Source organism: Mandrillus leucophaeus, unplaced genomic scaffold, assembly GCF_000951045.1.
Source record: "Mandrillus leucophaeus isolate KB7577 unplaced genomic scaffold, Mleu.le_1.0 Scaffold43, whole genome shotgun sequence".
NCBI classification, from domain to species: Eukaryota; Metazoa; Chordata; class Mammalia; order Primates; family Cercopithecidae; genus Mandrillus; species Mandrillus leucophaeus.
Window position 1 is genome coordinate 3,869,962 of NW_012104587.1, and position 25,540 is coordinate 3,895,501.

At 50.7% G+C, this 25,540-nt stretch overlaps 3 protein-coding genes across 3 annotated transcripts in view; 1 reads left to right on the forward strand and 2 right to left on the reverse strand.

Annotated features, from left to right (window-relative positions):
- The first annotated feature begins 638 nt into the window (after positions 1-638).
- On the forward strand, positions 639-10,542 carry PPP2R5B (protein phosphatase 2, regulatory subunit B', beta). Its single transcript, XM_011993524.1, has 14 exons — positions 639-993; positions 1,435-1,896; positions 2,675-2,871; positions 3,768-3,869; positions 4,032-4,124; positions 4,255-4,385; positions 6,416-6,475; positions 6,575-6,683; positions 7,528-7,581; positions 7,655-7,705; positions 7,845-7,964; positions 8,856-8,983; positions 9,232-9,333; positions 9,762-10,542. Exons 2-14 carry the CDS (start codon positions 1,698-1,700, stop codon positions 9,907-9,909), a joined length of 1,494 nt encoding a protein of 497 aa, XP_011848914.1. The 5' UTR covers positions 639-993; positions 1,435-1,697; the 3' UTR covers positions 9,910-10,542.
- GPHA2 (glycoprotein hormone alpha 2) lies at positions 10,536-11,945 on the reverse strand. Its single transcript, XM_011993523.1, has 4 exons — positions 11,891-11,945; positions 11,425-11,527; positions 11,054-11,238; positions 10,536-10,937 (listed from the first exon to the last, which is right to left on the reverse strand). The coding sequence occupies exons 2-4, from the start codon at positions 11,525-11,527 to the stop codon at positions 10,836-10,838; spliced, it is 390 nt and encodes a 129-aa protein (XP_011848913.1). The 5' UTR covers positions 11,891-11,945; the 3' UTR covers positions 10,536-10,835.
- A 2,319-nt stretch (positions 11,946-14,264) lies between these two features.
- LOC105549121 (chromosome unknown open reading frame, human C11orf85) overlaps positions 14,265-25,540 on the reverse strand; it is a 20,111-nt gene continuing 8,835 nt past the window's right edge. The window contains exons 3-7 of the mRNA XM_011993525.1: positions 23,274-23,365; positions 21,993-22,056; positions 16,555-16,627; positions 15,643-15,748; positions 14,265-14,604 (exon numbers count right to left, since the gene is read on the reverse strand). Of these exons, the coding sequence (XP_011848915.1) occupies positions 14,556-14,604; positions 15,643-15,748; positions 16,555-16,627; positions 21,993-22,056; positions 23,274-23,365 (384 nt within the window). The 3' untranslated portion in view covers positions 14,265-14,555. The remainder of the gene's footprint in view (positions 14,605-15,642; positions 15,749-16,554; positions 16,628-21,992; positions 22,057-23,273; positions 23,366-25,540) is intronic.

The following is a 25,540-nucleotide window of genomic DNA, read 5'->3' on the forward strand; positions in this document are numbered from 1 at the left end:
CTGCCTGGGATGAGGTGGCAGCTCCAGGAGAAAACCTCCTCTCGGGCTTTGCCACTCCAGGACTGGCCCTTTAAACCGGAGACCATGATGTCACTATAGACAGCAAGGGACGGGAGGGGGACTGCAGGCCTGAGGATGGACTGCATTTCCCAGCAGCCTTGAGTGCACCACACCCCTCCCAGCAAGCACTGACTCATCGAAGACTTTTAACTAGTCCAGTGCTGGTTTCCAAGGGGTTTCTGAAGTGTCTCTTGGTTCTGGGGTGAGGGTGAGGTTCCTAGGGGGATGGCCTAGGGCATAGAAGGCCCAGGCCAAATCTGTGGGCCTGGCATAGCTGGCTGCGACTCCTTCCTGTCAGTGTCCTGGCATCACCCCACTTTTCTGGTGCAAACTCCTAAGCCCTCCTCTTTCGCTGTTCTGCCTCCCTTCCAGAATCCACGCTTCCCGCCCCCAGCTAGAGCCCATCCCACTCTGCTCTCTGGCTTCAAAAGCTTCGGCCTTCACCCCAGAGTCTGCCCTCAAGGGTGTCCCCTTTGGTCTGGCAGCTCACTTTAAACGGCACGGGGACTACATCTCCCAGCGGCCCCGGGCCTTCCTGACGCAGCCCCCACTTTCAGCCCGCGGGGAGGTGCGGGCCGGGCGGGGGGAGGTGACTTGATGTCATCCTGAGCAGCTGGGCGGCGGGTGCCGGTGCGCACGGAGCCGAGCCGGGGCTCCCGCTGCGCTGCACCGCGCTGGGTCGGAGTCCCAGGACTTCAGCGGAGATCCGCGCGCTGCGAAGGCCGGTGCAGAGCCCGCCGAGCGCCCGGTCCCGGCCCGGGGCTGAGTTGGGGGCATGCTCCAGCCCCCCCGGAGCCCGGGAGAGAACCCAGGAGCGCCGCCGCCCAGCCCCAGCGCCCCGAGCGGAACCGCTACGAAGGGGCCCTGAACGGCTGTCGCCCTCCCCACGGGCAGCCCCCGCGGGTTGGCGACCGAAGTCTGGGCTTCCGAGAAGTGAGTGTCCCCCACCCCATGAGGTTTGGGGGGCCAGGAAGGAGGAGCTGAGGTGGGGGAGGGTGCCGGGTTCTAGGAGCGGGGTGGCATCGGGACAGCACCTCCAGTCTTGGGGTTGTCCCAAGAGGCCGGGGTTAGTGGAGCAGCGATGCGTTCCATTCTGAAAAGGGCAGGGATGACGATCGGGGCTCCATTCTGAGTCGGGGCTGGCTTGGGGGATAGGCCCTATTCTGGGAGGGGTTGTTTTGGAGCCTTTCTGTCTGAGAGAAGGGAGGAACATGTCCAGGATGGGAGGGGGCTGCACCCCTATTTTAGGGTCTGGGCAAGGATAGGAGGGAAAAGACCTGGCGCTCCACACAGCCTGCCGGCTCTCCTGAGGAACTGACGGGCTTTCTCTGTCTCTTTCTTGCTGACCTTTCTGCCTGACTTCGTTTTCAAAAGAGCCAGGGTGGGAACCCTAACTGGACTCTTCAGGACCCCTAGGAAGGATCTGAGGCCTGAGCCATCCTCCTTTCTACCCTGCCTGCCCCCCAGGACTGGGCAGTTGCCGGAGGCCCTGGGGGGGGGCCCAGGACTGTGGTTGTGCCCCCCCCCCAAGACCGGACAGGATGGGACCAAGTTAGTCTGTCCAGTCTCACCCAGCACCTCCCAGGCCCAGAGAGAACCCCCGGGGCTCTGAAAGCTTGACCTGCCGCCTGACCGCCATGGAGACGAAGCTGCCCCCTGCAAGCACCCCCACCAGCCCCTCCTCCCCCGGGCTGTCGCCTGTGCCCCCACCCGACAAGGTGGACGGCTTCTCCCGCCGTTCGCTCCGCAGAGCCCGGCCCCGGCGCTCCCACAGCTCCTCTCAGTTCCGCTATCAGAGCAACCAGCAGGAGCTCACGCCACTGCCCCTGCTCAAAGGTGAGCTGGCTGCTGGCCACCAGGGGAACCGAGCCCCCGAGGGGACCAGCAGGGCCGTGGGGTGGGGTGGGAGGCAGCAGGCAACTGCCAAGAGAGAGAGTTTGGATACCCCTCCAGGCTAGGTTCTACGCCATCAGAACTGACCCCAGCCCTCCAGCCCTCTCTGCTGACGCATGGCCTGACTGGCCTGTCATCCTTGGAGGTGGGACATCCGAAGGTGGCGCCACCCTAGGGGCAGACCAGGGCCAAGGGTGGGGCCCATAGCCTGGGTTCCAGGGGCCACTATCAGCCCAGCCAGCTGCCGGATCCCTAGAGCAGGCTCTTGGCAGGGTTCCCTGGGATCACCACGTAGCTCCCTTCCCCAGCCCTGGGCCACAGGGGCCAGACTGGCCAAGCCTGAGGACACCATAGAGATCCTTGGCCCTGAACCCCTCCCCATGTCTGGCCCTTAGAACAGGGTGCCACCTGAGAGGGAGGCAGCAGCTGTTTGGGGCACCTGTGGAAAGCCTCTGCATCCAGGATTTGTGATCTCATTTTAAAAATCGGGCCACCGTACTCTCTGAGCCTGGATTAGGAGGAAGAAAAGCAACCCTCAACCCCCAGGAATGGAGGAAGGGACAGTAGTTGTCTGCTGTCTGCAAGGAGCAGGAGATGGCACAAGAGCATGGGGGCTGGGGACAGCAGAGACTGCCCTGGAGATTAGGAGGGTCTGTCCCACCCAGAGCTGGGGCAGCGGGGGGAGCTGGGGTTCAGGCTCAGGATGCCCTCCCCTCCCCAGATGTGCCAGCTTCTGAGCTGCACGAGCTGCTGAGCCGGAAGCTGGCCCAGTGTGGGGTGATGTTTGACTTCTTGGACTGTGTGGCTGACCTCAAGGGGAAGGAGGTGAAGCGGGCGGCCCTCAACGAGCTGGTGGAGTGTGTGGGGAGTACCCGGGGTGTCCTCATCGAGCCCGTCTACCCAGACATCATCCGCATGGTAAGCACCTGCCACCCAGGCTCCGAGGGTCAGCCAAGAGGGTGCGTGAGCCCCGTGACCTGTCCACAGGACCCCTGCGTGGAGAATAACCCTGCACTCATCGGCTTGGCCTTAGTCCACGTCCTCCTTCCCCGTGACCCGCTGCTGCCCGACACCCACTGAATGCCTCCGGGCCTGCCCCACCTTCACACCTTTGCTTATACTTGCCTGAGGCCTGGAGTGCTCTACCCCACACCCCTTACCATCCGTGGCCTGGCTCAGGTGCTGCCTCTGCCGAGAAGCTGCTCTCAATGCCCAAGCTGGAAATCTCTCTTTTCCTGCCCGTAGACCTCACAGCTTCCAACCTTGTTCTCCCCACTGGATTGCACCTGCCTAGAAGGCAGGGATGTGTCCCATTCACCCTTGGGTTCCCAGCCCCTGGCCCAGGTCTTGCACGAACTAGGCGTTCAGGTGATGATTGCCCAAGGAATGAACTGCTTGCTGGGGCAGGTGCTGAAATCAACCTGTTAGAACTTTGAATGAGGGCTGGGAGCAGCAGCTCACATCTGTAATCCCAGCACTTTGGGCTGAGGCGAGAGGATCACTTGAGGCAAGGGGTTCGAGACCAGCCTGACAGTGAGAATACACCACTACAAACATTAAAAAATTTGCCGGGCATGGTGGTGTGCTACTGTAGTCCAGCTACTCAGAAGGCTGAGGTGGGAGGATGGCTTGAGCCTGGGAGGTTGAGGTTGCAGTGAGTCGAGATTGCACCACTGTGCTCCAGCTTGGGCAACAGAGCGAGACCCTGTCTTGGGAAAGAAAAAAAAAAAAGAAAGAAAGAATTTTGAATGAGAGACTCCCTGGCTTCTGGCTTCAAGGGCTTTTCCTTAATGAACCCCACCTCTGTCACTTAGATCTCAGTGAATATCTTCCGGACTCTGCCGCCCAGTGAGAACCCTGAATTTGACCCTGAAGAGGATGAGCCCAACCTTGAGCCTTCGTGGCCACACCTGCAGGTCCGAAGGGTTGGGGAAGACAGAGATCCAAGTTTCGGAAGAGATCCAAGGCATGGGGAAAGGGCCTCTTTAACCCCTAGACAGTTGGATGAGGGCCATAGGGTGGAATGAGTGGGTGAGGCTGTTACTGAACTCACCTTTTTGTCTGTCCCCCTCCCCCAGCTGGTATATGAGTTTTTCCTGCGTTTCTTGGAGAGCCCAGACTTCCAGCCCTCCGTGGCCAAGAGATATGTGGATCAAAAGTTTGTCCTGATGGTGAAGTGGGGAGCCCAGGCTGGGTGGTACCACAAGGCAGGGGCAGGCTCTCTGAGGGGCCAGGGATAGGATGGAAGCAACCTGGGGTGGACCTTTCCCCTGACCCTGACCCTGACTCTGGTTCCTACAGCTCCTGGAGCTATTTGACAGTGAGGACCCCCGGGAGCGTGAGTACCTCAAGACCATCCTGCACCGGGTCTACGGCAAGTTCCTGGGTCTCCGGGCCTACATCCGCAAACAGTGCAACCACATCTTCCTCCGGTGAGTGGCTGCTGCCTGCCCAGCAGAGACCTGGAGAGGGCAAGAGGGCTGTTAGAAGACTGCGGCAAAGGCCGTGTGTGGTGGCTCATGCCCGTAATGCCAGTGCTTTGGGAGGCCGAGGTGGGTGGATCACCTAAGGTGAGGAGTTTGAGACCAACCTGGCCAACATGGTAAAACCCCGTCTCTAATAAAAATACAAACATTAGCCGGGCATGGTGGTAGGCACCTGTAATCCCAGCTACTCAGGAGGCTGAGACAAGAATTACTTGAACCCAGGAGGTGGAGTTTGCAGTGAGCTGAGATCATGCCACTGCACTCCAGCCTGGGCGACAGAGGGAGACTGCGTCTCGGAAAAAAAAAAAAAATAAAAGGAAAGAAAAAAAAGAACACTGCTACAGCAAAAAGCAAAGGCTCCTGGGCTGCAGGGGCCCTTGTGGAACTTCTGTTTTCCAAGCCGTTTCTCAGTAACGTAATACATATTGATTATACAAAGTCTGTGAAGCCGGCAGAGAATGGGTATTTATTTCCATTTTACAGATGAGAAAGTAGAGGCCGAGAGAGATGAACTGGTTTGCAGGGACTGGGTCAGTCCGGGGGCCTAGGAGCTAAATCTTTTGACCTTTATCAAGCCATAAGGACCCAGAGAGAGGTTCTTTCTGCAAATGTGCACTGAGCACCAGCACACACTGGGCATCAAGGCTCACATGGCCTTATAGTTGAGACCATGGCTCTGAAGCAATATAGCCTACATTTGAGTTTGGTTCCAACATTTGGGTGAACTTGGGCAAATTACTTAAGCTCTCTCCTAGTTTGCTCGTCTTTAAAATGGGAATGCTGGCAGGGTGCAGTGGCTCATGCCTGTAATCCCAGCACTTTGGGAGTTGAAGGTGGGCAGATCACTTGAGATCAGGAGTTCAAGACCAGCCTGGCCACTATGGTGAAACCCGGTCTCTACTAAAAATACGAAAATTAGCTGAGTGTGGTGGTAAACACGTGTAATACCAGCTACTTGGGAGGCTGAGGCAGGAGAATCACTTGAGCCTGGGAGGTGGAGGTTGCAGTAAGGCAAGATTGTGCCACTGCACTCCTGCCTGGGCGACAGGGTGAGATTCCATCTCAAAGATAAGATAAAAATGGGGGTGCTGCTTGTACTAACTCAGGGACCATCATCAAGATGACATGGGGCCTTGCCTCCAAAGCACTCAGCATAGCTACTGGACTGAGGCTGGGACTCTGAAACATTAGTTGTTATTGTTTTTTGTTTGTTTTCTTTTTTTTTTTTTTTGAGACAGTCTCGCTCTGTCGCCCAGGCTGGAGTGCAGTGGCCGGATCTCAGCTCACTGCAAGCTCCGCCCCGGGTTTACGCCATTCTCCTGCCTCAGCCTCCCGAGTAGCTGGGACTACAGGCGCCCGCCACCTCGCCCGGCTAGTTTTTTTGTATTTTTTAGTAGAGACGGGGTTTCACCGTATTAGCCAGGATAGTCTCGATCTCCTGACCTCGTGATCCGCCCGTCTCGGCCTCCCAAAGTGCTGGGATTACAGGCTTGAGCCACCGTGCCCGGCCAGTTGTTATTGTTTTTAGCTACAAAAGGGGTGAGCCATGATCCCTGTCCTCCAGTACCTTGAAGTCTGTTAGATTCCCTGCCTATTAACATTAGGGTTGTTTCATTTAACCGCCGAGTCTTGGTTTCTTCATCCGTGTGATGGATTTCATAAGCCCCATCTCCCTGGATAATTTTGAGACTTACATGGCACAGAGTAGATGTGCCAAGTGTTTGTCATTCTCTTGGTTGACTGGCAAGAGCTTGGGACTCAGTGGCAGAGGTGGCTGGGCTGAGAAGGGCATTTCAGTGTGGGGGGCGGGGATCTCAATGGGGCCTGGTTTGGGATGTTGGGAAGGGAGCATGGCCTCTGGGTTGGGGGGAGTTGGATGAGCGTGCTGTGCGGGTGAGGGTGGGCAGGCAGGATGCCTAAGCGGGTACTGGGCCTACCCTGCTTGCTTTGAGCCCACCTGCGTTCTTCTCTTGCAGGTTCATCTATGAGTTCGAGCACTTCAATGGTGTGGCTGAGCTGCTGGAGATCCTAGGAAGGTGATTCTCCCTGGGCCTCAACTGGAGCTCCGGATTCTGGAAGGAGGGACTGGGGCCAGGTCAACTGAGCCCTCTTCCTCTCTTCTGCCTCCTCCTCAGCATCATCAATGGCTTTGCGCTGCCCCTGAAGACGGAGCACAAGCAGTTCCTGGTTCGCGTCCTGATCCCCCTGCACTCTGTCAAGTCGCTGTCTGTCTTTCACGCCCAGGTGAGGCCCAGGCCTGGCCCCGCTGCAGCAGGAGCTCCAGACAGTCAGGGTTGCCAGTGGGTCCTGGAGGTCAGATCCTCCAGGGATCCTATCTCACCATTTTTGTTTTTATAATTCTGTTCCATTTACCTTAGAGAATTCCCACTGGCGCTTTAAGGCTAACCTCAGGTATCAGCTCTGTGAGGCCAGGCTTTTCTTCTCTATCCTCCCTTGGCAGAATGAAATTCTCCTCCCTCTATATTCCCAAAGATTTGGATACACAAATCTATTATGGGAGATTTTGATACACAAATTGTTTTTTTGAGACAAAACCCTACTCTGTTGCCTAGGCTGGAGAGGAGTGGTACGAACATGGCTCACTGAATCCTCTACCTCCTGGGTTCCAGCAGTCCTCCCTCCTCAGCCTCCCGAGTAGCTGGGACCACAGATTTATGCCACATACCTGGCTAATTAAAGAAAAAAGTTTTTTTGTAGAGACAGTGTCTTGCTATGTTACCTAGGCTGGTCTCAAACTCCTGGGCTCAAGTGATTCTGCCGCCTCAGCCTCCCAAAGTGCTTGAGCTACAGGCGTGAGCCACCACTCTAGCCATATTATGGAACCTTTTGCAAAATTTATAAAGATGAGTTTGTTGACCGTCCCCCCTCCCCGTGAGATCATAGTTGTATTCCCAGCACACTGAGTGTGATGCCTGGTACATCCTAGACAGGTGATAAATGCTTGGTGAATAAGAAAGTAACAGGCCGTGGGGGAGCAGTGTCTGGCATTCTGTCCTGGGCAGCAAGTCCTTGGCACCTGATGCCTTCCTGACCCATCTTCCTTCTCTCCACCTCTGCCCCCTTGCAGCTGGCATACTGTGTGGTGCAGTTCCTGGAGAAGGATGCCACTCTGACGGAGCACGTGAGTACCTCTGGGGGCTAAGGCAGCCTCTCACCTCCGCAGGCGTGACTCCTCTCTGTCTTACCTCCCACAGGTGATCCGGGGGCTGCTCAAATACTGGCCAAAAACCTGCACCCAGAAGGAGGTATGAAGAAGGGTTTTGATGCCCACCAGAGGGAGGCTGGGAGGGCTCGGCCTCTAGAAGGCAGTCAGGTGTGTGTATGTGTAGGGGGAGATGTGAGCTGCTGCCCCTCTGTCCCTACTCCCCTCCCCACCCCACCCAGGTGATGTTTCTGGGGGAGATGGAAGAGATTCTTGATGTCATCGAGCCCTCCCAGTTTGTGAAGATCCAGGAGCCCCTTTTTAAGCAGGTGGCTCGCTGTGTTTCCAGCCCCCATTTCCAGGTATGAGGCAGGACAGGCGGGGATGGGAGCAGGGCTGGCCTGGAAAGGTTGGGTAGCTGACCTAATACAGCTCCCTTTGCCCTCAGTTTCTCCTCCAATCCTGGGTCTGGTAATGGGGAGATGCCGGACTTAGGGTCAGGAGACCTAGGGTGAAGCCTCCGACTGCCTTCCACTGGCTGAGGGGCCTTGAGCAAATCACTGCGCCCCTCTGATTCTGATTAAGCTTCTGCAGCTGTAAAATGGGCCAACAACCTCTTCACAGGGTGGGGATGAGGATGGAAGAGATTGTGAGTGTAAACATGTTTGGTAAACTGAAGTGTGCTCCATAATGGGATGGAGGACTGTTATCGCTTTTCCCCTTTTGCTAGTGGCCTTAGATTTCATTAGACTCGCTTTGGGATGCAGTCAGGCTTCCCCACGTCATCCCAGCTAACTCAAACTCATGTTCTGCTGCAGGCACGTGCAGACTTCCTCTCGTTCTTATGGGTCATAAACCAGTGGAAGTCAAGTCTTCCTCACAGTGATTCTGGCCCTTCGGTTCATTAAACACCTGAAAGTCTAGTATCTCATTGGATTCTTATAACATCCTGTGGACATAGGTATTATTAGCCCATTTTACAGATGAGAAAACTGAGGCTGGGAGGTTAAATGCCTCTCCCAAGGTCACGTGGTGTAGTAGAGTCTGTAGTGGTTAGGATTCCCCCGCAGCATTGGATTCCATATCTAATGCTCTTTTCCCTTCAACACTGTTGCTTCCTCCAGGGCTCAGATGAGCCTTGAAGGTGGGGTGTGTGAAGGTCAGGGGGCCTGGGCATTGAGGTAGTGATGGACACCAGACCTTGCACACAGAGAGAAGCCACTGCCCTCACTCTGCCATCTTGTCTGCCCCAGGTTGCAGAGCGGGCTCTGTATTTCTGGAACAATGAGTATATCCTAAGCCTCATTGAGGACAACTGCCACACTGTGCTGCCTGCCGTGTTTGGGACCCTCTACCAAGTCTCCAAGGAGCACTGGAACCAGTGAGTGCCAGGCCGTGATCTAACTCACAGAAACTGGGACCAGGGCCAGCCAGTCCAGACCCTAGGGTTACTCCTAGCTGGAGAGTATCAGAGAAAGCGTCAAAAGATGGCCCAGGGGTGGTGAAAAGGACAGGGAAGTGGGCAGTGCTTGTGTTCAGGCTGGAATGCTGCATGTGAAGGGCAGGGAAAGGGAGAGGTGGGCAAACCAAAGCTGTTTCATCTCCTTGTCCCTCCTTGACCTTGCCAAGAACCATCGTATCGCTGATCTACAATGTGCTCAAGACCTTCATGGAGATGAATGGAAAGCTGTTTGATGAGCTCACGGCCTCCTACAAGCTGGAAAAGCAGCAGTGAGTGTTGGGGGCTGGGCGTGGGGGAAGGGAGAAGAGCAGGGAGGAATCAGACCCCCATGACTGGAGGGAACCTGAGGACCACCCCGAACCCTATCTGATCAGACGTGCAAGACTCTGCGTGCTCCTGCCATCCTATGCCTGTCTGCCCCTGTGTCCTCCCATCATTCTTCGAGTAGCTCGGACTTGTTCTGAATCCCTGCAGCTTCCTACAGAAGCCAGAACCACTCAGAGCCCCACCCATCGTCTTCTCCGTGACTGCAGGCTGGGATCTGTCTCTCTCTGCTCTCTTCCCTCAGCAGAGGGTTTTTATGGAGTCACAGAACAAAAATGGTTCCACGCCTTCCCATTGCCGCTGGGGTGGTAGTGAGGGAGTCTGGACTGTGGGGGGCCCCAGGAAAGGGAGCTGCCTCACCCTCTCTCCCCAGGGAGCAGCAGAAGGCCCAGGAGCGTCAGGAGTTATGGCAAGGTCTGGAGGAACTGCGGCTACGCCGGCTACAGGGGACCCAGGGGGCCAAGGAGGCCCCTCTCCAGCGGCTTACACCCCAGGTGGCCACCAGTGGGGGTCAGAGCTAGACAGCACCTCAGAAGGGGAGAAGCTAACCCAGAGCTGTCAGTCCCTCTATCCCTTCTCCTGTCCAGGGGCCCAGAGAGAAACACACCTACCCCTGGCCTTGCCAGAGTGGCTTCTAAGGACTCCCTGCCCAGCCCAGCTTTCACTGGGGGGAGACGAGGAGAGGCAATGGTGGTCTTGGCAACAGAATGCTCAGCCCCTCGCGGCAGGACTTGACAAGGGCAAGCTTGACCAGGAAGCTGCCATCAGGGATCTTCCCCTGCCCCACAAAGCTGGGCTCCGGGCTGCAGGCGGGCTCCCACCCTCTGCTCCTGGCCTTGGGCAAGGGCACTCAGCGCCTCGCCTGCCCCTGCCTCTGCCAGCGTGAGGTCCTTCCTCATCCCCACCATGGGGTCCATGGTCTATTTATTCTCGCCCAGCTCACCCTCTACACAGACACTGTCCTGGGTGCACACTCCTCCCCTCCCTTGCTGTGTACTTCCTTGTCCCCTTTTTATTTATTGGGCAGGGGGAGGGTGAGGGCACAGGCAAGAAGAGATTCACAGTGTCCTGGGGTAAGGGGGGGTCACAGTAATCATGGTCTACCCCTCTTTCCCTGGCTGTGGGTAGACTTAATAAAGAGAGAAACTCAAGAACTGCTTGCTTTATTTCGGGGTAAGGGCAAAGAGGGAAGTAAAATGATAAAGATTGGTTTAGAAGGGCCAGGCAAAGGCAGGGAAGAAAGCAGAAACTCCCCTCTTCTCAGGTGACAGTCACGAAATCTTACAAAGGGTCAAAGCTGGAACAACCCTCCCTTATTTAAAAAAATTCCATAGCAAGTAACCAGCAGGGTTGGAGCTCCTTCCAGTTTTTGAAGCTCAAACACAGGTTTCCCCCACCAGAATGTCAAGTCCTGTGACCCAGGGGAGGAAGGAGGGGAGAGGATGGGCTAGTAGCGAGAGAGGCGACACATGTCACACTGGCAGGCCCGGGCAGTAAAGATCTCGAGCTCCTCCCTCCGGCTCCCCACACACTGCAGCTGTACTCTGACCTGCGGGAGAGGGGAGTCTGTGCTGCAGTCCCCTTTCTCAGGGCTGTCTTAGATCTCCGTCTCCCGAGTCTTCCCCCAACCCCAACGTCCATCCATCGGGCTCGGGCCCTCCTCACCTTCTTCAGGCCACTGATGGTGCAGCACTGAGAGACGGAGGTGATGTTGTGTCGGTAGCCACTGGCCACCAGCACAGAGTACCGAGAAGGGAAGGCGCTGGACTCACAGTGACCCACACAGGCCTGTGCCATGTGGGAGCCCTGGCAGGTGCCTTGGCGGTCACTTCGCACTGTCACATTGAAGGCTAGAGGGAGACAGGCAAGCAGTAGACGGCGCCTCTGCCAAGGTTTGCCTCGCCCCAGCTCCTGTTGCCTGTGCCTCAGTGTGGGGCCCTCTAGGGTACTGCTTGCCCCACCGTCCACTCTATCAGCTCTTTGCTCCCACCCAGAACCTCCACTCCTCCTAGCCATCTGCTGCCAGAGGTACTCACGGTGCAAGTGGCAGCCTGGGATGACTGCCTCCTGGCCGCAGGCTTCAGTGACTGCCAGGACCAGCAGACAGAGAACCAGGGTTTGAGGGGACGCCATGAGCATCTGAAACACAGTGGGGAGATGTCTCTATGTGGGTGTGCAGGTGGGATGGTGAGTTCTTTAAATACTGCATTCCAGGTGAGTGAGCCAGGGCTGGCTGGTCTGATAGGTGGTGTGCCTGAGTGGTGCTGCCTTTTCCCTGTATCTACCTTTGTATGTGTGTGTATGGGTGTGAGTGTGAGCAGCTGTCTCTGGAAAGGACCTGTGTGTCAGCCCTCTGTGCAGTGATTCTCCCTTCCCTGGAATTTCCTTCGCCAACTGGAGCGCAAACATCTTCCTCCCTCCACCTGCCCCATCTTGGCCTGCAGGGCCCTTGTCCACATTCCCAGACCCTCCCCAGAGCGCCTCCTGCCTCAGCGAGCTCACCACTTCCTAGGCCCAGGAACAGAGCGGCTTGCAGTTTTCCTGTCCCTCCTGCTGGTCTCCAGACTGTTGCTGGCTCTCCAGGCTTTATTTGCCAGCATTTTGGAGCCACGCCCTCTTGGAGATCGGCTTTCAAGCCAGCCTCCTCTGCCTGAAGCCTCAGAGCGATCCCACCTGGGGATCTTACTCTTTGAGGTGTGGTCCTTGGAGAGCAGCTCCTGCTGCTTTCTGCTTCTTTCTGTCCAAAAAGCTACCCACAGTCCAGGCCTGGAGAAGTCAGATGTGGAGAGAAGCCTAGGAGCTGGTGGAGTGTGCAGCACGAGTGCAGTTGACGACAGAGGGGTCAAGACTCTTGGCTGAGTTGTGGGCACCTGGGTTCTCTTTGCTCTGTGACCTTGGACAGAACACTTCCCTGTTCAGGGCCTGATCACTCCTAACTTTATTATTATTTATTACTATCATTTTGAGAGGGTCTGGCTCTGTCACCCAGGCTGGAGTGTGGTGGTGTTATCTCAGCTCACTGCAACCTCCACCTCCCAGCCTCCCAGGCTCAAGCCATCCTCCCCCTTAGCCTTCGGAGTAGCTGGGACCACAGGTGCACCACTAGGACCAGCTAACTTTTGTATTTTTTTGTAGAGATGGGATTTTACCATGTTGCCCATGGTGGTCTTGAACTGCTAAGCTCAAGTGATCCGCCTGCCTAGGCCTCCCAAAGGGCTGGAATTACAGGCATGAAACACTGTGCCTGGCCACACCCCTAATTTTAAAACCACTAAACTCAGCCCTGCTTGCCTTTTTCTAATGCAAAGGAAAGGGACTGGGGAAGGAGATTGTTAGGGCCAAGGGAAATTATACCAGTGGAGGTCTCCTGAGATGTGCTTGGTGGCAGGGCTGGGGGGTTGGGCTGCTGTCTGTTTCAGAGCTGCATGGCCACGGTGTCAGTGGGTGATTCTCATCCTGTGCTACAGAGTGCCATTCTGAGCTGGAGTGCTTCCCTAGCCCTGGAATAACAGGGACCTGACTCCTGAAAGGGCCTCAACTCATCAACCCCAGCAAAGCTGATCGATTTGTCCAGCTCTGGTTTTATAGATGAGGCAACTAAGGCTCAAGGAAGGAAAGTTACTAAAAGTCACCCAGCTGGGTAATGTCAGGGCTGATTTCAAATTCAAATCTGCTGTCCATCCATGGTGCTAAACTACATTTGAGCAAGAATGTGGCAAGTGGGAGAAAGACCCCTAGGCAGCAGTGGCCAGAGGGGTTGGGGCAGGGTGGGGAGCCAAAGGAAGCCTGTGGTGATTCTGGGCAGCCCCCTTCGGGGTCATTGCCTCACTGACCTGCTCGGAAAGAGCAGGGCCAGTCACAGACTGCCAGAGCTAGAAGGCACTTTATAACTCACCAAATCCTACCCCCGCATTTTCTGGATGAGAAAATAAGAGCTCAGCGGAAAACAACTTCCCAAAGCTTCACTGTAAGCTAGTCAGAGTCAGGGTGGGCACTCAGCTGTGCTTCTTAGCAGCTTTGTAAAGCAGGCCATGCTTGGGACAGTCCAGTAAAGGCTGTAAACACAATTTGAGAGGAATTGATGTTACTAATGTCACTAATCCTTAAATTCCCACACCCTGTGGTTTCCCCATCAGCCCCCATCCCCTCAAGTCCTGGGTCCTCGATTGCCAGGTCCTCCGCAGCAGTCCATCTCTTCTCTTCTCCCCGCCAAGGATGCAGGCAGCATAGCAACAGGATGCAGCGGGAACTCAGCAGTTCAGCCCCTACTCTCCCACTCATGAGGGGCACCCTCTGGCATGTGACAGATGATGACTTCTGTATAAAGCATTTGGGTGACGAGGCTCATTACCTTATGAGGTAGCCCATTCTAATATTGGACATCTCTAACAAGTAAAAAGTGACTCCTTTGTTGTGAGCTAAAATGAGTTTCCATACATTTCCATAGATCATTTTGGTTCTCCACGGCCACACAAGGCTAAAGTGTCTGTTACAGATCAGTCCTTTAGTTGAAGGCAGCTCAGGTGCCCAGGCTTTCTCCAGGGGTGCCAACCTGGATTGACTTCCAGTTAATCTGAAAAACGAATCTGCATTACTGTCAAACAGTTAGAGGGATAGAGAGGTGGGAAACATTTTGTCTATGGAGAGGCTACCATTTGGGGCCAAACTGGAACCGGGGAAGAGGTCTCTTGGGTGAGCAGGGCTCAGGACAGTGAGTCTTGAAAGACCCCATTCCCTAACCTCTGGCACAGAGTCACCTATCCAAAGTGATCCTGTGAACAGTAACCAGGTAGACCTAGGGAAGTTTCATGCATTTTCTCTCTATCTTGAGGGAAGAATTTGTTCTCTCTTACTCTATTCCACTAAATTCAATCAATAACTCTTCATAAATAATTTATTGTCATTAGGATCCTAAGTACTGAAGACAAAAGGCCTAAACGGGCCCTCCGGACATGAACATTTTAGAAAGTTCCATTCTTAATGTTTTAAATTGGAAAAAAAATATATAAAGGGGCAAAGGACAGGATAAAACCACAGAGGACTCAGCATGGGGACCTCATTCTCCATGACTGAAGTGTCATAAGAAAAGGAAAGAGTTGGAGGAAGAATGATTCGGGAGGAGTCACTGCAAGAGATGATCCTCTTTCCAGCGCTGCATTTGGAAGGCTCAAGAGTGGCTGCTCTTCCTGAAGAAATATCGAAACGGGAAGAGAGAGCTGCAAGAATGAGAACAGAGTAGGCTGAGGCTCTATGAGGTCTCCTTCCCTTCTCCCCATTTCCCATTAGTGCTTCACTAGCTAGGGCATTTTTGCTCTGGGGAACCATTGAATGGAGATTCAAGACTGGAATAGCATTTGAAAAGGTACCCAAATTAGATTATACTCAGGAGGGGGAATAAAACAAAAGAATTGCAATGGGATGGCAGAGAGAGAGAGAGAGACATTTGCTAACTGTCCTCTGCAAACACAACCTAGATTCAGAGGGGAGAATGGAAATATTTTGTAACCAAATCATCTGAATGGCTCAAGTAAACTAAGAATAGACTTTGTTCAAATTAGTGTTTTTGTTTGTTTGTTTTGAGACGGAGTCTCACTCTGTCACCCAGGCTGGAGTGCAGTGGCACGATCTCAGCTCACTGCAAGCTCCACCTCCCGGGTTAAAGCAAGTCTCCTGCCTCAGCACCCCCTAGTAGCTGGGATTACAGGAACGTGCCATCTCACCCGGCTAATTTTATCTTATTTTATTTTTTTTAATCTCAGCTCACTGCAACGTCTACCTCTCAGGTTCAAGCAATTCTCCTGCCTCAGCCTCCCTCCCACGTAGCTGGGATTACAGGCATGTGCCACCATGCCTGCCTAATTTTGTATTTTTAGTAGAAACGGGGTTTCACCATGTTGGCCAGGCTGGTCTTGAACTCCTGACCTCAAGTGATCCGCCCGCCTCGGCCTCCCAAGGTACTGGGATTACAGGCATGAGCCACCACGCCTGGCCCAAGTTAATGTTTATGGAGCTTGGCTTTATCCTGGACACATCAGGGTGGAGGTGGGTTGTGTAAAAATAAGTAAGACGCAGTCTTTATTAAATGCACAGTTAGGGCTTTTGTTCTCAATCTCATTTCCATTGTCTATCTTAGACATAAGTGAGAAGCCTCTGTGAGTAATCTGCTTTCTTTTCTATTCTAATTTCCCTGAAAGACTCAATGAGCTGCTCTGAGCTGGATCTCGAGTCTCATGGCCAGATAGAAGCTGTCTTACCTTAGAAACCCAACGAAGCCGCTGGCTGCTCGCTCCTTAGGTGGAGGTGTGTTGTGCTGCAGGGGTGGCACAACTGGCCCTGGCAGGCTGTGCCCCCACTCAGAATCTGTAAGGAAAACAATCAGGCAGGAGCAAGATGTTTGAGCATAGGCCGTTTTCATGTGAGTAGAAGGCAAAACACCCAGTATGAGCCAGAGGCAGTCTCACACCAAGAGTTCCTTAAAGCCAGGTGAATTGTTTGTTCTGACCTTCCCAATTTCATCTCAGCTCAGTAAGATGCTATTCTGACCTCAGAGTATTTTCAGTCAAGCTCCTGGGATATTTACACAGCTCAAGTTCCAGCCATGCACTCCGGCTGCTATGTCTTCACATAAAATGACAAGTTGTTGAAGGACTCACTTGCCTACATCCCTGTTTCTGTGATAACTGCAGTCCACATTGAATCCTCATGCTGGGTAAAAGATCAGCAAGTAGGGAGGGCAATAGCTTGACATGCATTCCCAGCCCCTGCAAAGCATCCATTTGCAACTTCAATATTAACTCTAATGCCCCAAAGGGAAGAGATCATTCTCCAACAGTACAGAAAAGGGAAACACATCTCTCTCAACATTTCTATAAAGTTTATCACCTCACTTGGAAATGTTTTGAAATGGTCAGAGCATAACTTCACTATCAGAAGCAAAGGAAGGGCATGCACTGCCTCCTTTCACTATTTCTGGGAGCTGGGGGGCTTCTATTACTCTAGGACAGGCCCCCCGACCAGAGTTTGGTTAACAAGCACCTCCACGGGAGCAAGGCACATTACCCACTGAGGGCACCCAGACTCAGCTCTGTGCTGCTCTACGTATCAGAGAACTACAAGGGAAAGGGTGATTATTAAAGCAGAATAAATGGAAATTTCCCAGGACCTACCTTGTTTCTGGACACCAGTGATATCAGAGGCCAGAGTCTCCTGCAATCCTTGTTGGGTTTTTCTTTCCCTGTTCTGTTTAAAAGAACACCAAGAAAAGTCTTAAACTTTACTCCTACACTGCATGGCAATCTGAATGCTATTTGCTGGTGAACTGATTTCACATTAGCACTAGGGCCTGTCTTCTGACTGCCTAGATAGGTTCTGTATTTCTTTCCATTTCTTTCCATAGGACTGTCCTTTTTTCTTTTTCTTTTTGAGACTGAATCTTGCTCTGTTGCCAGGCTGCAGTGCAGTGGCGCCATCTCGGCTCACTGTAAGCTCCGCCTCCTGGGTTCACGCCATTCTCCTGCCTCAGCCTCCTGAGTAGCTGGGACTACAGGCGCCCGCCACCACGCCCGGCTAATTTTTTGTATTTTTAGTAGAGACATGGTTTCACCATGTTAGCCAGGATGGTCTTGATCTCCTGACCTCATGATCTGCCCACCTCGGCCTCCCAAAGTGCTGGAATTATAGGCATGAGCCACCGCGCCAGGCCAGGACTTCCCTTTTTTCATTTCAACATCCTAACTATTGTCCCTCTAAAACCGTAAGATTTAAAAGCCAAGAATAAATCAAGGTGGGTTTAACTTATCATCCCATGTTACTGAGTGCCTACTCAGTAACATGAGGTTTCAGAAATCAGGAGGACCTTAAATTGACCTTGGAGAAATGTATACTCTATGGAGCAAATGGACATAAACTAAGTCAAGACAGTATGATGGCCGGGCATGGTGACTCATGCCTGTGTAATCGCAGCAATTTGGGAGGCTGAGACGCATGGATCATCCGAGGTCAGCAGTTCGAGATCAGCCTGGCCAACATGGTGAAACCCTGTCTCTACTAAAAATAGAAAAAATCAGCCAGGCGTGGTGGTGGGCACCTTTAATCTCAGCTACTCAGGAGGCTGAGGCAGGAGAATCGCTTGAACCCAGGAGGCAGAGTGAGCCAAGGTCGTGCCATTGCACTCCAGCCTGGGAGACAGAGCGAGACTCTGTCTCGGGAAAAAAAAAAAAAAAGAGTGTGATAAGACCAACGAATCCGTATAGAGTGCTGTGGTTGCTGAAAGGACATTAATGGAGCAGGTGGCGTTAGTCAAGGAAGGCTTCACAGGGGAAGTGATATTTGAATGGAGTCTTCATAGATGGATGGATGGATGAGTGGGATGTTGTCATAACGGGGGTGAGGAGATGGTCAGTCACAGCAGGGCATTCCAGACAGGGACATGATGTATGAGGGCACAGTGCCATTAAAGAATAAATAGGATCAGCATGGCTAGAGCCAGGCATGGTAGAAACATGACTGTGGCATTAGCAGCTAGCATAATATAACACAATCTTATTATTTCTCCATGTGCTGCTCCTTTATATAAATTTCTTTGTACTCTGAAGAGGACATTTTACAACCTGATTCCAGGCCCACAACATTTTCCAGTAAACACCCTGATAATCAGAAATACGATTATTATATTTTCTTTGGGAATCTCTGCCACTGGCTACTACTCTCTTCACCCAGTCTGAACCTAGGGGCTTTACCCAGCAATGATGGAGCTCCTCAAGCTGTTTTGCTGGTGAAGAGTTCTTTTTTTCTTTCTTTTGGGTGTGCAGTTCTGTGAATTTTTTTCCCATTTTTTAAAATTTATTTTTTATTTCAATAGGTTTTTGGGGAGCAGGTGGTGTCTGGTTACATGAATAAGTTTTTTTAGTGATGATTTCTGAGATTTTGGTGCACCCATCACCCAAGTAGTGTACACTATACCCAACGTATAGTCTTATCTCTCACCCCCTTCCCACTCTTTCCCCCAAGCCCCCAAAGCCCATTGTATCATTCTTAAGCCTTTACGTTCCCATAGCTTAGCTCCCATGGCTAAGAGTTCTAGAGCAAGGGGCTGCAGACCGTAAAGGTAGGTTCTGGGAGGCAGAGGCATGGCAAGTCTCTAGAAAAGCTAGGACTAGCCCCCATCCTAAGAATAAACTTCCGGTTAGAATGGCAGCTATCTCTGAACTGAGCCTCTTCACAAACCGCTCAAATCCCAGACCACATGGGCAGCTACCTAAGTCATATTCCTATAAAAGCGACAGGGAACTCTGGGGAGGAAGGAGACCATTCTTACCTTTTCTATAGACGGTGGAGATGGAATTTAGAGGGCCAAGCTCTGGTTTCTGGCTTGAGGGAATGATTCTTACAAATTTAATGAAACTATGGTTCGGGGCTTTAATCCTGCTGCATACAGTAGCCCTAATGAAAGCATCTATTAAGGGTGGTAGGAGGAACAAGAGGGCAAAGGCCCTGGGACAGAGGTACAGCCTACCTCTGAACCAGGGAAGAGTCCCCTCATAAGACAGTGTAGCCTTTTTGTGATCTCCCAAAATTTTGAGAGATGTCTTCTCAAGAAAAAGTCATAAGGGAGGAAAAACATTATAGCTGGAATTCAGACTGAAGGTATCATCTGGGACCTCCATCAGAACATAATACTCTGAAAACCTGATGCAAGACTGTCCTTTGCATGTTCAGGGCCAGATCTGTTTAGAAGTGCAGTTCAAGCAGATATAGCAAAACAACAACAACAACAAAATGCGACGTGCAGTTAGTCTGTTTCATTTCTGGGTCATTCATCTGCTCCCTCCCATATTTTTATCCTTCCAAAGTCTGGATCTCTAGATCTGGGACCTGAAGTAACAAAGGCAAGGGGGTTCTGCTCTTCCTTCCCATTCTCCCTAAACACTTCTTATGAAACAGAGGTACGTGTTGTATTCTTCTAAGCTTTCCCCACACAGGCTCCCAATGTGTTCAGACATGCACATGCACAGTGACTGTGATTCTACACCATAACTCCCTGCAAAGAGGGCAGAACATATTAAGCAATGGACCATAGGAGCAAATTCAATTTTTCCAGCTCAAGTGACTTATACTGAGAGTCACTGTGATCACTAATTTAGGAGAAATCATCTTTCTGGGAACAGGGTCCATGATGGGCCTTGAGTCAAAATCAATAAACATGTTCCTTTTACTAGAGTTTTTTCTAAATCCAGAATCAGGTTGAAAAGGTAATTATGTTGAGTAAGAAGCTGTGGGTACTGTTCTTGAGGGAGATGATGTGTCAAACTAAGAATAGGAAGATATGAAGTTAGAGAGCGAGGAAAATGTTCCTTTAATAGTAATTATCTTGGTTGTATAAAGTGTTTTTGTTCTCCAGAGCTTCAAGTACTCCTCATGTACTTTCTCATTTCTTTTTCTTACCATCCTAAAGGATGGGAGGCATAGAAGGGGTTGACCATCTGCCCAAAATCACTCAGTGGGCCAGCTGGCCACAGCACAACTGGGGCCCTGGACTCTGCCCCCGCACACAGAGGCAGAGGTATAAATCCCCAAAGATACACTCCTTCCCCAACTAAATTACAAGCTCCTAGAAAAAAGAAATCAGGGTTTACATATGTTTGTGTATGCCCCAGCACCCAACACAATGCCTTATGAGCAGGAGACAGAACAATCCCTTAGAAATGAAAGTAACTTAATTTTTCTACTTAAAAATGTTTTAGAGAAGTCCTGTGATCTTGAAGGTAGTCTCAAGGCTTTTCATGATCCAGTCCATTCTGACTTTTCCAGTAACATTTCTCAGCACTGGACTTCAAGCTACTCTGGGAATCCTTCCCTCCTGGCCACTTTATGCTCCCTTTGTATCCTGTGCTTCCTTCTACCCCTGCACATGGCACATCTATCAGTAATTGTCTACCTAGCTGTACACTGCTGGTGTATCCCTGGTACTTGGCACATAGTAGACACTCAAAGAAAATTTGTTGAATGCATCCTGGGCAACATGGCAAAACTCCATCTCTACAAAAAATACAAAAATTAGTCAGGTGTGGTGACACATGCCAGTAGTCCTAGCTACTCCAGAGGCTGAAATGAGAGGATTGCTTGAGCCTGAGAGGTAGAGGTTGCAGTGAGCCGAGATTGCACCACTGCACTCCAGCCTGGGCAACAGAGTGTGACCCTGTCTCAAAAAAGAAAAAAAAAATTGTTGAATGAATGCATATGTAAATGTTTACTTGATAACTGCTCATGTTATGGGTCCTGGAAAGGTGAAGAAAGTGAGTTGTTTGTGTTTGGATACTTAGGGTCAGAGCAACTTTGAAGACATAGAGAAAAACAGGAAGGATCTTTAAGGCATGGATACCAGCTAACAGCTATTTAAAGAGGGGAGGAAAAGAAAAAGGTCACTATTTTAGAGAATACATAGAAAAGAAGTCCTAAAATGGAGGAGGGGTACCAGATATATGAATATCTAAATGGGAAACATACCCCATAAATGAAATCTAATTCCATCAGGGGCCAACCCTTCACTGCTCTAGAAGTTTTCTCTTACCAGTTATCAGTGCTGATACATGCCTAGCTCATTTGTTAAAACTAGATGTTCCTAGACTCAGACCCCAGTATAGATGAAGGCGAAAAGTTTCCTAAAGGGAAAATTCTATACTGGATTCCACCTCAATCCTATATAGACATATTTTCTTATTTCAACTGCAGAGTACAAGTAGCTTTTTAAGCTGAAAAGAGAGGATTTTTTTTTTTTTTTTTTTTTTTTGAGTCTCGCTCTGTCACCCAGGCTACAGTGCAGTGGTGCAATCTCGGCTCACTGCCAGTTCTGCCTCCTGGGTTCACGCCATTCTCCTGCCTCAGCCTCCCCAGCAACTGGGACTACAGGCACCTGCCGCCACGCCTGGCTAATGTTCTGTATTTTTTTTTTAGTAGAGACAGGGTTTCACCGTCTTAGCCAGGATGGTCTCGATCTCCTGACCTCGTGATCCACCGGCCTCGGCCTCCCAAAGTGCTAGGATTACAGGCATCAGCCACCGTGCCTGGTCTTTTTTTTTTTTTTTTTTTGAGATGGAGTCTCACTCTGTTGCCAGGCTGGAGTGAAGTGGCACGACCTTGGCTCACTGCAACCTCCGCCTCCTGGGTTCAAGTGATTCTCCTGCCTCAGCCTCCCGAGTAGCTGGGATTATAGGCGTTCACCACCACACTTGGCTAATAGTTTGTATTTTTAGTAGAGACTGGGTCTCACCAGGTTGGCCAGCCTGGTCTTGAACTCCTGACTTCAGGTGATTCGCCCGCCTCAGCCTCCCAAAGTGCTGGGATTACAGGCATGAGTCACCGTACCAGGCAAAGAGAGGACTTTTTAACAAAAAGATTCATGGATGCGTGTTATTATGCAGCCACTTTGGGATGTGCTGTGGCAAGGGCATAATAGTTGAATGTTATTCTGCAGACGGTGAAACCCAAGAATGAGTTCAGTCAATTCAATCTGCATGAAAAACCAAGATGTGCTGGTAACCGGAATCCCGACTTGTAACAGAACAGGAATAGCTGACAGCCTCTAAGCCTCCATTTTAGTACTTACTCTCCTGGTTTCCATAGGGGGCTTCTTTTTGCTGGAGCCTTGGCTGGAAGTCCCTATCTTGGCCCTGAGGCGGGGGAAAAATATGCAGGGAATGTTACTGGCAGAGGCAATATCACTACATTCAAGCAAATGTGGCCCAAATGAATATTTCAGCAGGTTGGCTATTTTTATACCACTCCTGGCCGGCAGAATAAATTGGGTGGCCAAATTTTCTTTGGGTGCTGCTTTACTTCACAGCAGAATCCCAGTTTCAGACACTTAGGGATCTGGGGTTTGAGAAAGTGAAAATGTGACTGACAGCAGGTATCAGATTTTGAAACACTTGACTGTGCATCAAAACCCAGAGAAAGGGAAGATCTGAGACCTCACTTACATGGAAAATTCAGTCGAATGGAACACAACAAAGCTTCATACCTCCAAGTACCCTCACGTTCCACCTGGCTTGAAAAGGAGCTCCCTATCTCTTCATCTACATGTGCATCTGGAGAGCATGGGGTCAGCTTCTTAGTCTACCTTACTTCTCCTATATGTCTAGGGATCCACAGTGTCCCAGGAAAAGGGTAGCTCTTCTCTGTGGGCCTAGGGTGGAAGCATCTTGGGCTACGAAACAAACCACACTTTGGATTATTCCAGCAGCATTCTTATTAGCTTTCTAGGGTGCTAATAAGAATGACTGAATTGTCTTACTGACTCATTTTGTCGCTGATAGAGAACTGAAAGAAGAACATAAGTAGCCTCCACAGTAACAATATGTTAGGGATGGCTCAACATTCCCCCTAATATCACAGTACCCCACCCAATGATTGATACATACCCTCTTGCAAACATTTACATTTTAGTCTGGACTGCCTCTTAAGGTTCCAAAAGCTAACTGCTCACTGGGTAAAATAGAATTATATTTTATTTGTTCTTATTCTTTCAAGAGTTTCCCTATGTTTTTGTATAATATTTTGAGACTTCGTAAGTCTTTTGCCTTCTGGTGATATTACCATAGTAAGTATTATTGAATGTGCTCAATTCAATTGTTTAGATCGGGCTGTATTTCTTCTCAGCCTTCATCTTGCGAAGAAAAATCATACTTTGCTGAAAAAGGGACTATGTTCAAATTATATTGTAAATATTAACTTGCTCCCTTTCCTTAGTCCACCCACTGGAATAGGCAGATACTGATGAAGTCCTGAAAAAGAAAGTGACTTGCCCAAGGACAGGATCAACCAATGGTAATAGCTGGCAAAGCCTAATTAGGATGAAGGAGCGAGACTGTCTCCCCACACCACTGACCTGTCCAGCCCTGGCCTGCTGGGGGAGCTGGGCTCGTCCATGTGTTTTCGTTTCCTCATCACAGCTCCTACTGCTTTCTTCTCAGCTGGGACCTTCAGAGAGGAAGCAGATGCCTGTGACTCCTCCTTTCCAGAGTTGCTCCCAGTTCATGAAGGCACAGTGAAGAAAACTCCCCATTCTTAAACTGCCAAAGGCAACTTTTAACACCAGCTTTCCAAGTCAGAATAGACATTCTGTTACAGACATGGTCTCAGAAATCTAGCCAAGGGGGAAAATACTGTCTTATGTTTACAATTCTGATTGGATCTGGGCAGCAACTGAGGGGCAAAGTAAGAGGAAGAGGCAAGAGCAGGACTTTTTGGACAAAAGAAGGTGATAAAGGCAATTTTCATTTTGTACAGAAAAGGCAAACTTACCAACCCAAGAGGACTGTCACTCATTGGTTTCCCTACAATACGAAATTTGAGTGTCATAATAAAATAATACTTTTTTTTTTTTGGAGATTAAGTTGCCCAGACTGGAGTGCAGTGGTGTGATCTCGGCTCACTGCAACCTCCGCCTCTTGAGTTCAAGCGATTCTCCTCCCTCAGCCTCCCAAGTAGCTGGGACTACAGGCATGTGTCACCACACCTGGCTAATTTTTGCATTTTTAGTAGAGAGGGGGGTTTCACCACGTTGGCCAGGCTGGTGTCAAACTCCTGACCTCGGGTGATCCACCTGCCTTGGCCTCCCAAAGTGAGCCACCAGGCCTAACCATGATGCTGTTTTACCTGGATTTCTGGCTACTATTTATTTCTTGGAACTGATCCTAGACAAAGACTCCTCATGTGCCCTTCTCCCTTCTACCTGGTACCATTTTCCCTAAAAATAGTGTCTTCAAACTCTCTTCCTCCCTTGTTTCAGAATGACTATAATCTATAAGTTAGAAGGGGTTTGAAAAGGGAGGGGACGATTCTTACTACAAAAGAAAAAAGTAGAACTTCAGCTACCTGTGACAAATGAAAAGGGGAGATATTTTGAGGCAAGGCCTTTGCACCCCTTTTCCTTTTTTCTTTTTTGAGACCTGATGGTGCAATATAGTGAGACCCTGTCTCTACTAAAAAAAAAAAAAAAAAAAAAAAAAATAAAATTAGCCGGAGATGGTCGCACATGCCTGTAATTCCAGCTACTTGGGAGGCTGAGGGAGGAGGAACACTTGAGCCCAGGAGTTAGAGGTTACGGTGAACTACGATCACACCACTGTACTCCAGCCTAGGTAACAGAGTGAGACTCTGTCTAAATAAAAATAAAATTGGGAGATACCTTTAAGACAGCTCTAAAGTGAAAATCATGGAATTTACTCTAATGGAAGGGTTTATATAATACTTATCTTTCATTCAGTGATTAAGTCAGGCTTTGTACTTTTCATCTACTATTATTTATTTAATCCTTTTAACAACTCAATGATATAGGTAGTAATATTATACTTCACAATTTCACAAGGGAGGCACAGAGAGATTAATTTATCTAACTTCACACAGCTGTTAAGTGGCAGGGCCACCAGTATTTGAACTAGTCAATCTGGCCTGGAGCACATGATCCTGACCTGTGCACTGTATGGCTGGAGCCCAATCTGGTAGCCCATTTCACCATATCCAGCTGGCACTGCTAAACCATTTTCTTCTCTGCCATTCACATTCACATCATTCCACTTACCAGGTGACAGGTTTTCATGGAACCATTTCATCTCCACGTATAGAGTCAAAACAAATGGGTAGGGGATCAAGATAATTTCTCCATGTTTGAATTTCAGGTGGGAAACTCTCTCCCATTTGCTTTTATCTGGAAAATGATGCTAAGGAGTAAGGAAAGATGCCAGTATGCATTCCTAAGTACTATTTTAGGGAGAAACTCTCTCTCCTTCCCCTGACCTACCCTCCAAACTGCCTATGGTTTTGCTACTTTCATTTGAGTCTAAAATGTGGGCCGTAGCTCATTTCCAGCCAGAAAAGAAAGGATAGGCTGGGCGCGGTGGCTCACGGCTGTAATCCCAGCACTTTGGGAGGCGGAGGCGGGCGGATTACCTGAGGTCAGGAGTTCAAGACCAGTCTGGCCAACATGGTGAAACACTGCCTCTACTAAAAATACCAAAATTAGCCAGGCGTGATGGCACGTACCTGTAATCCCAGCTACTCGAGAGGCTGAGGCAGGAGAATCGCTTGAACCTGGGAGGCTGAGGTTGCAGTGCGCCAAGATCACACCATTGCACTCCAGCCTGGGCAACAGAG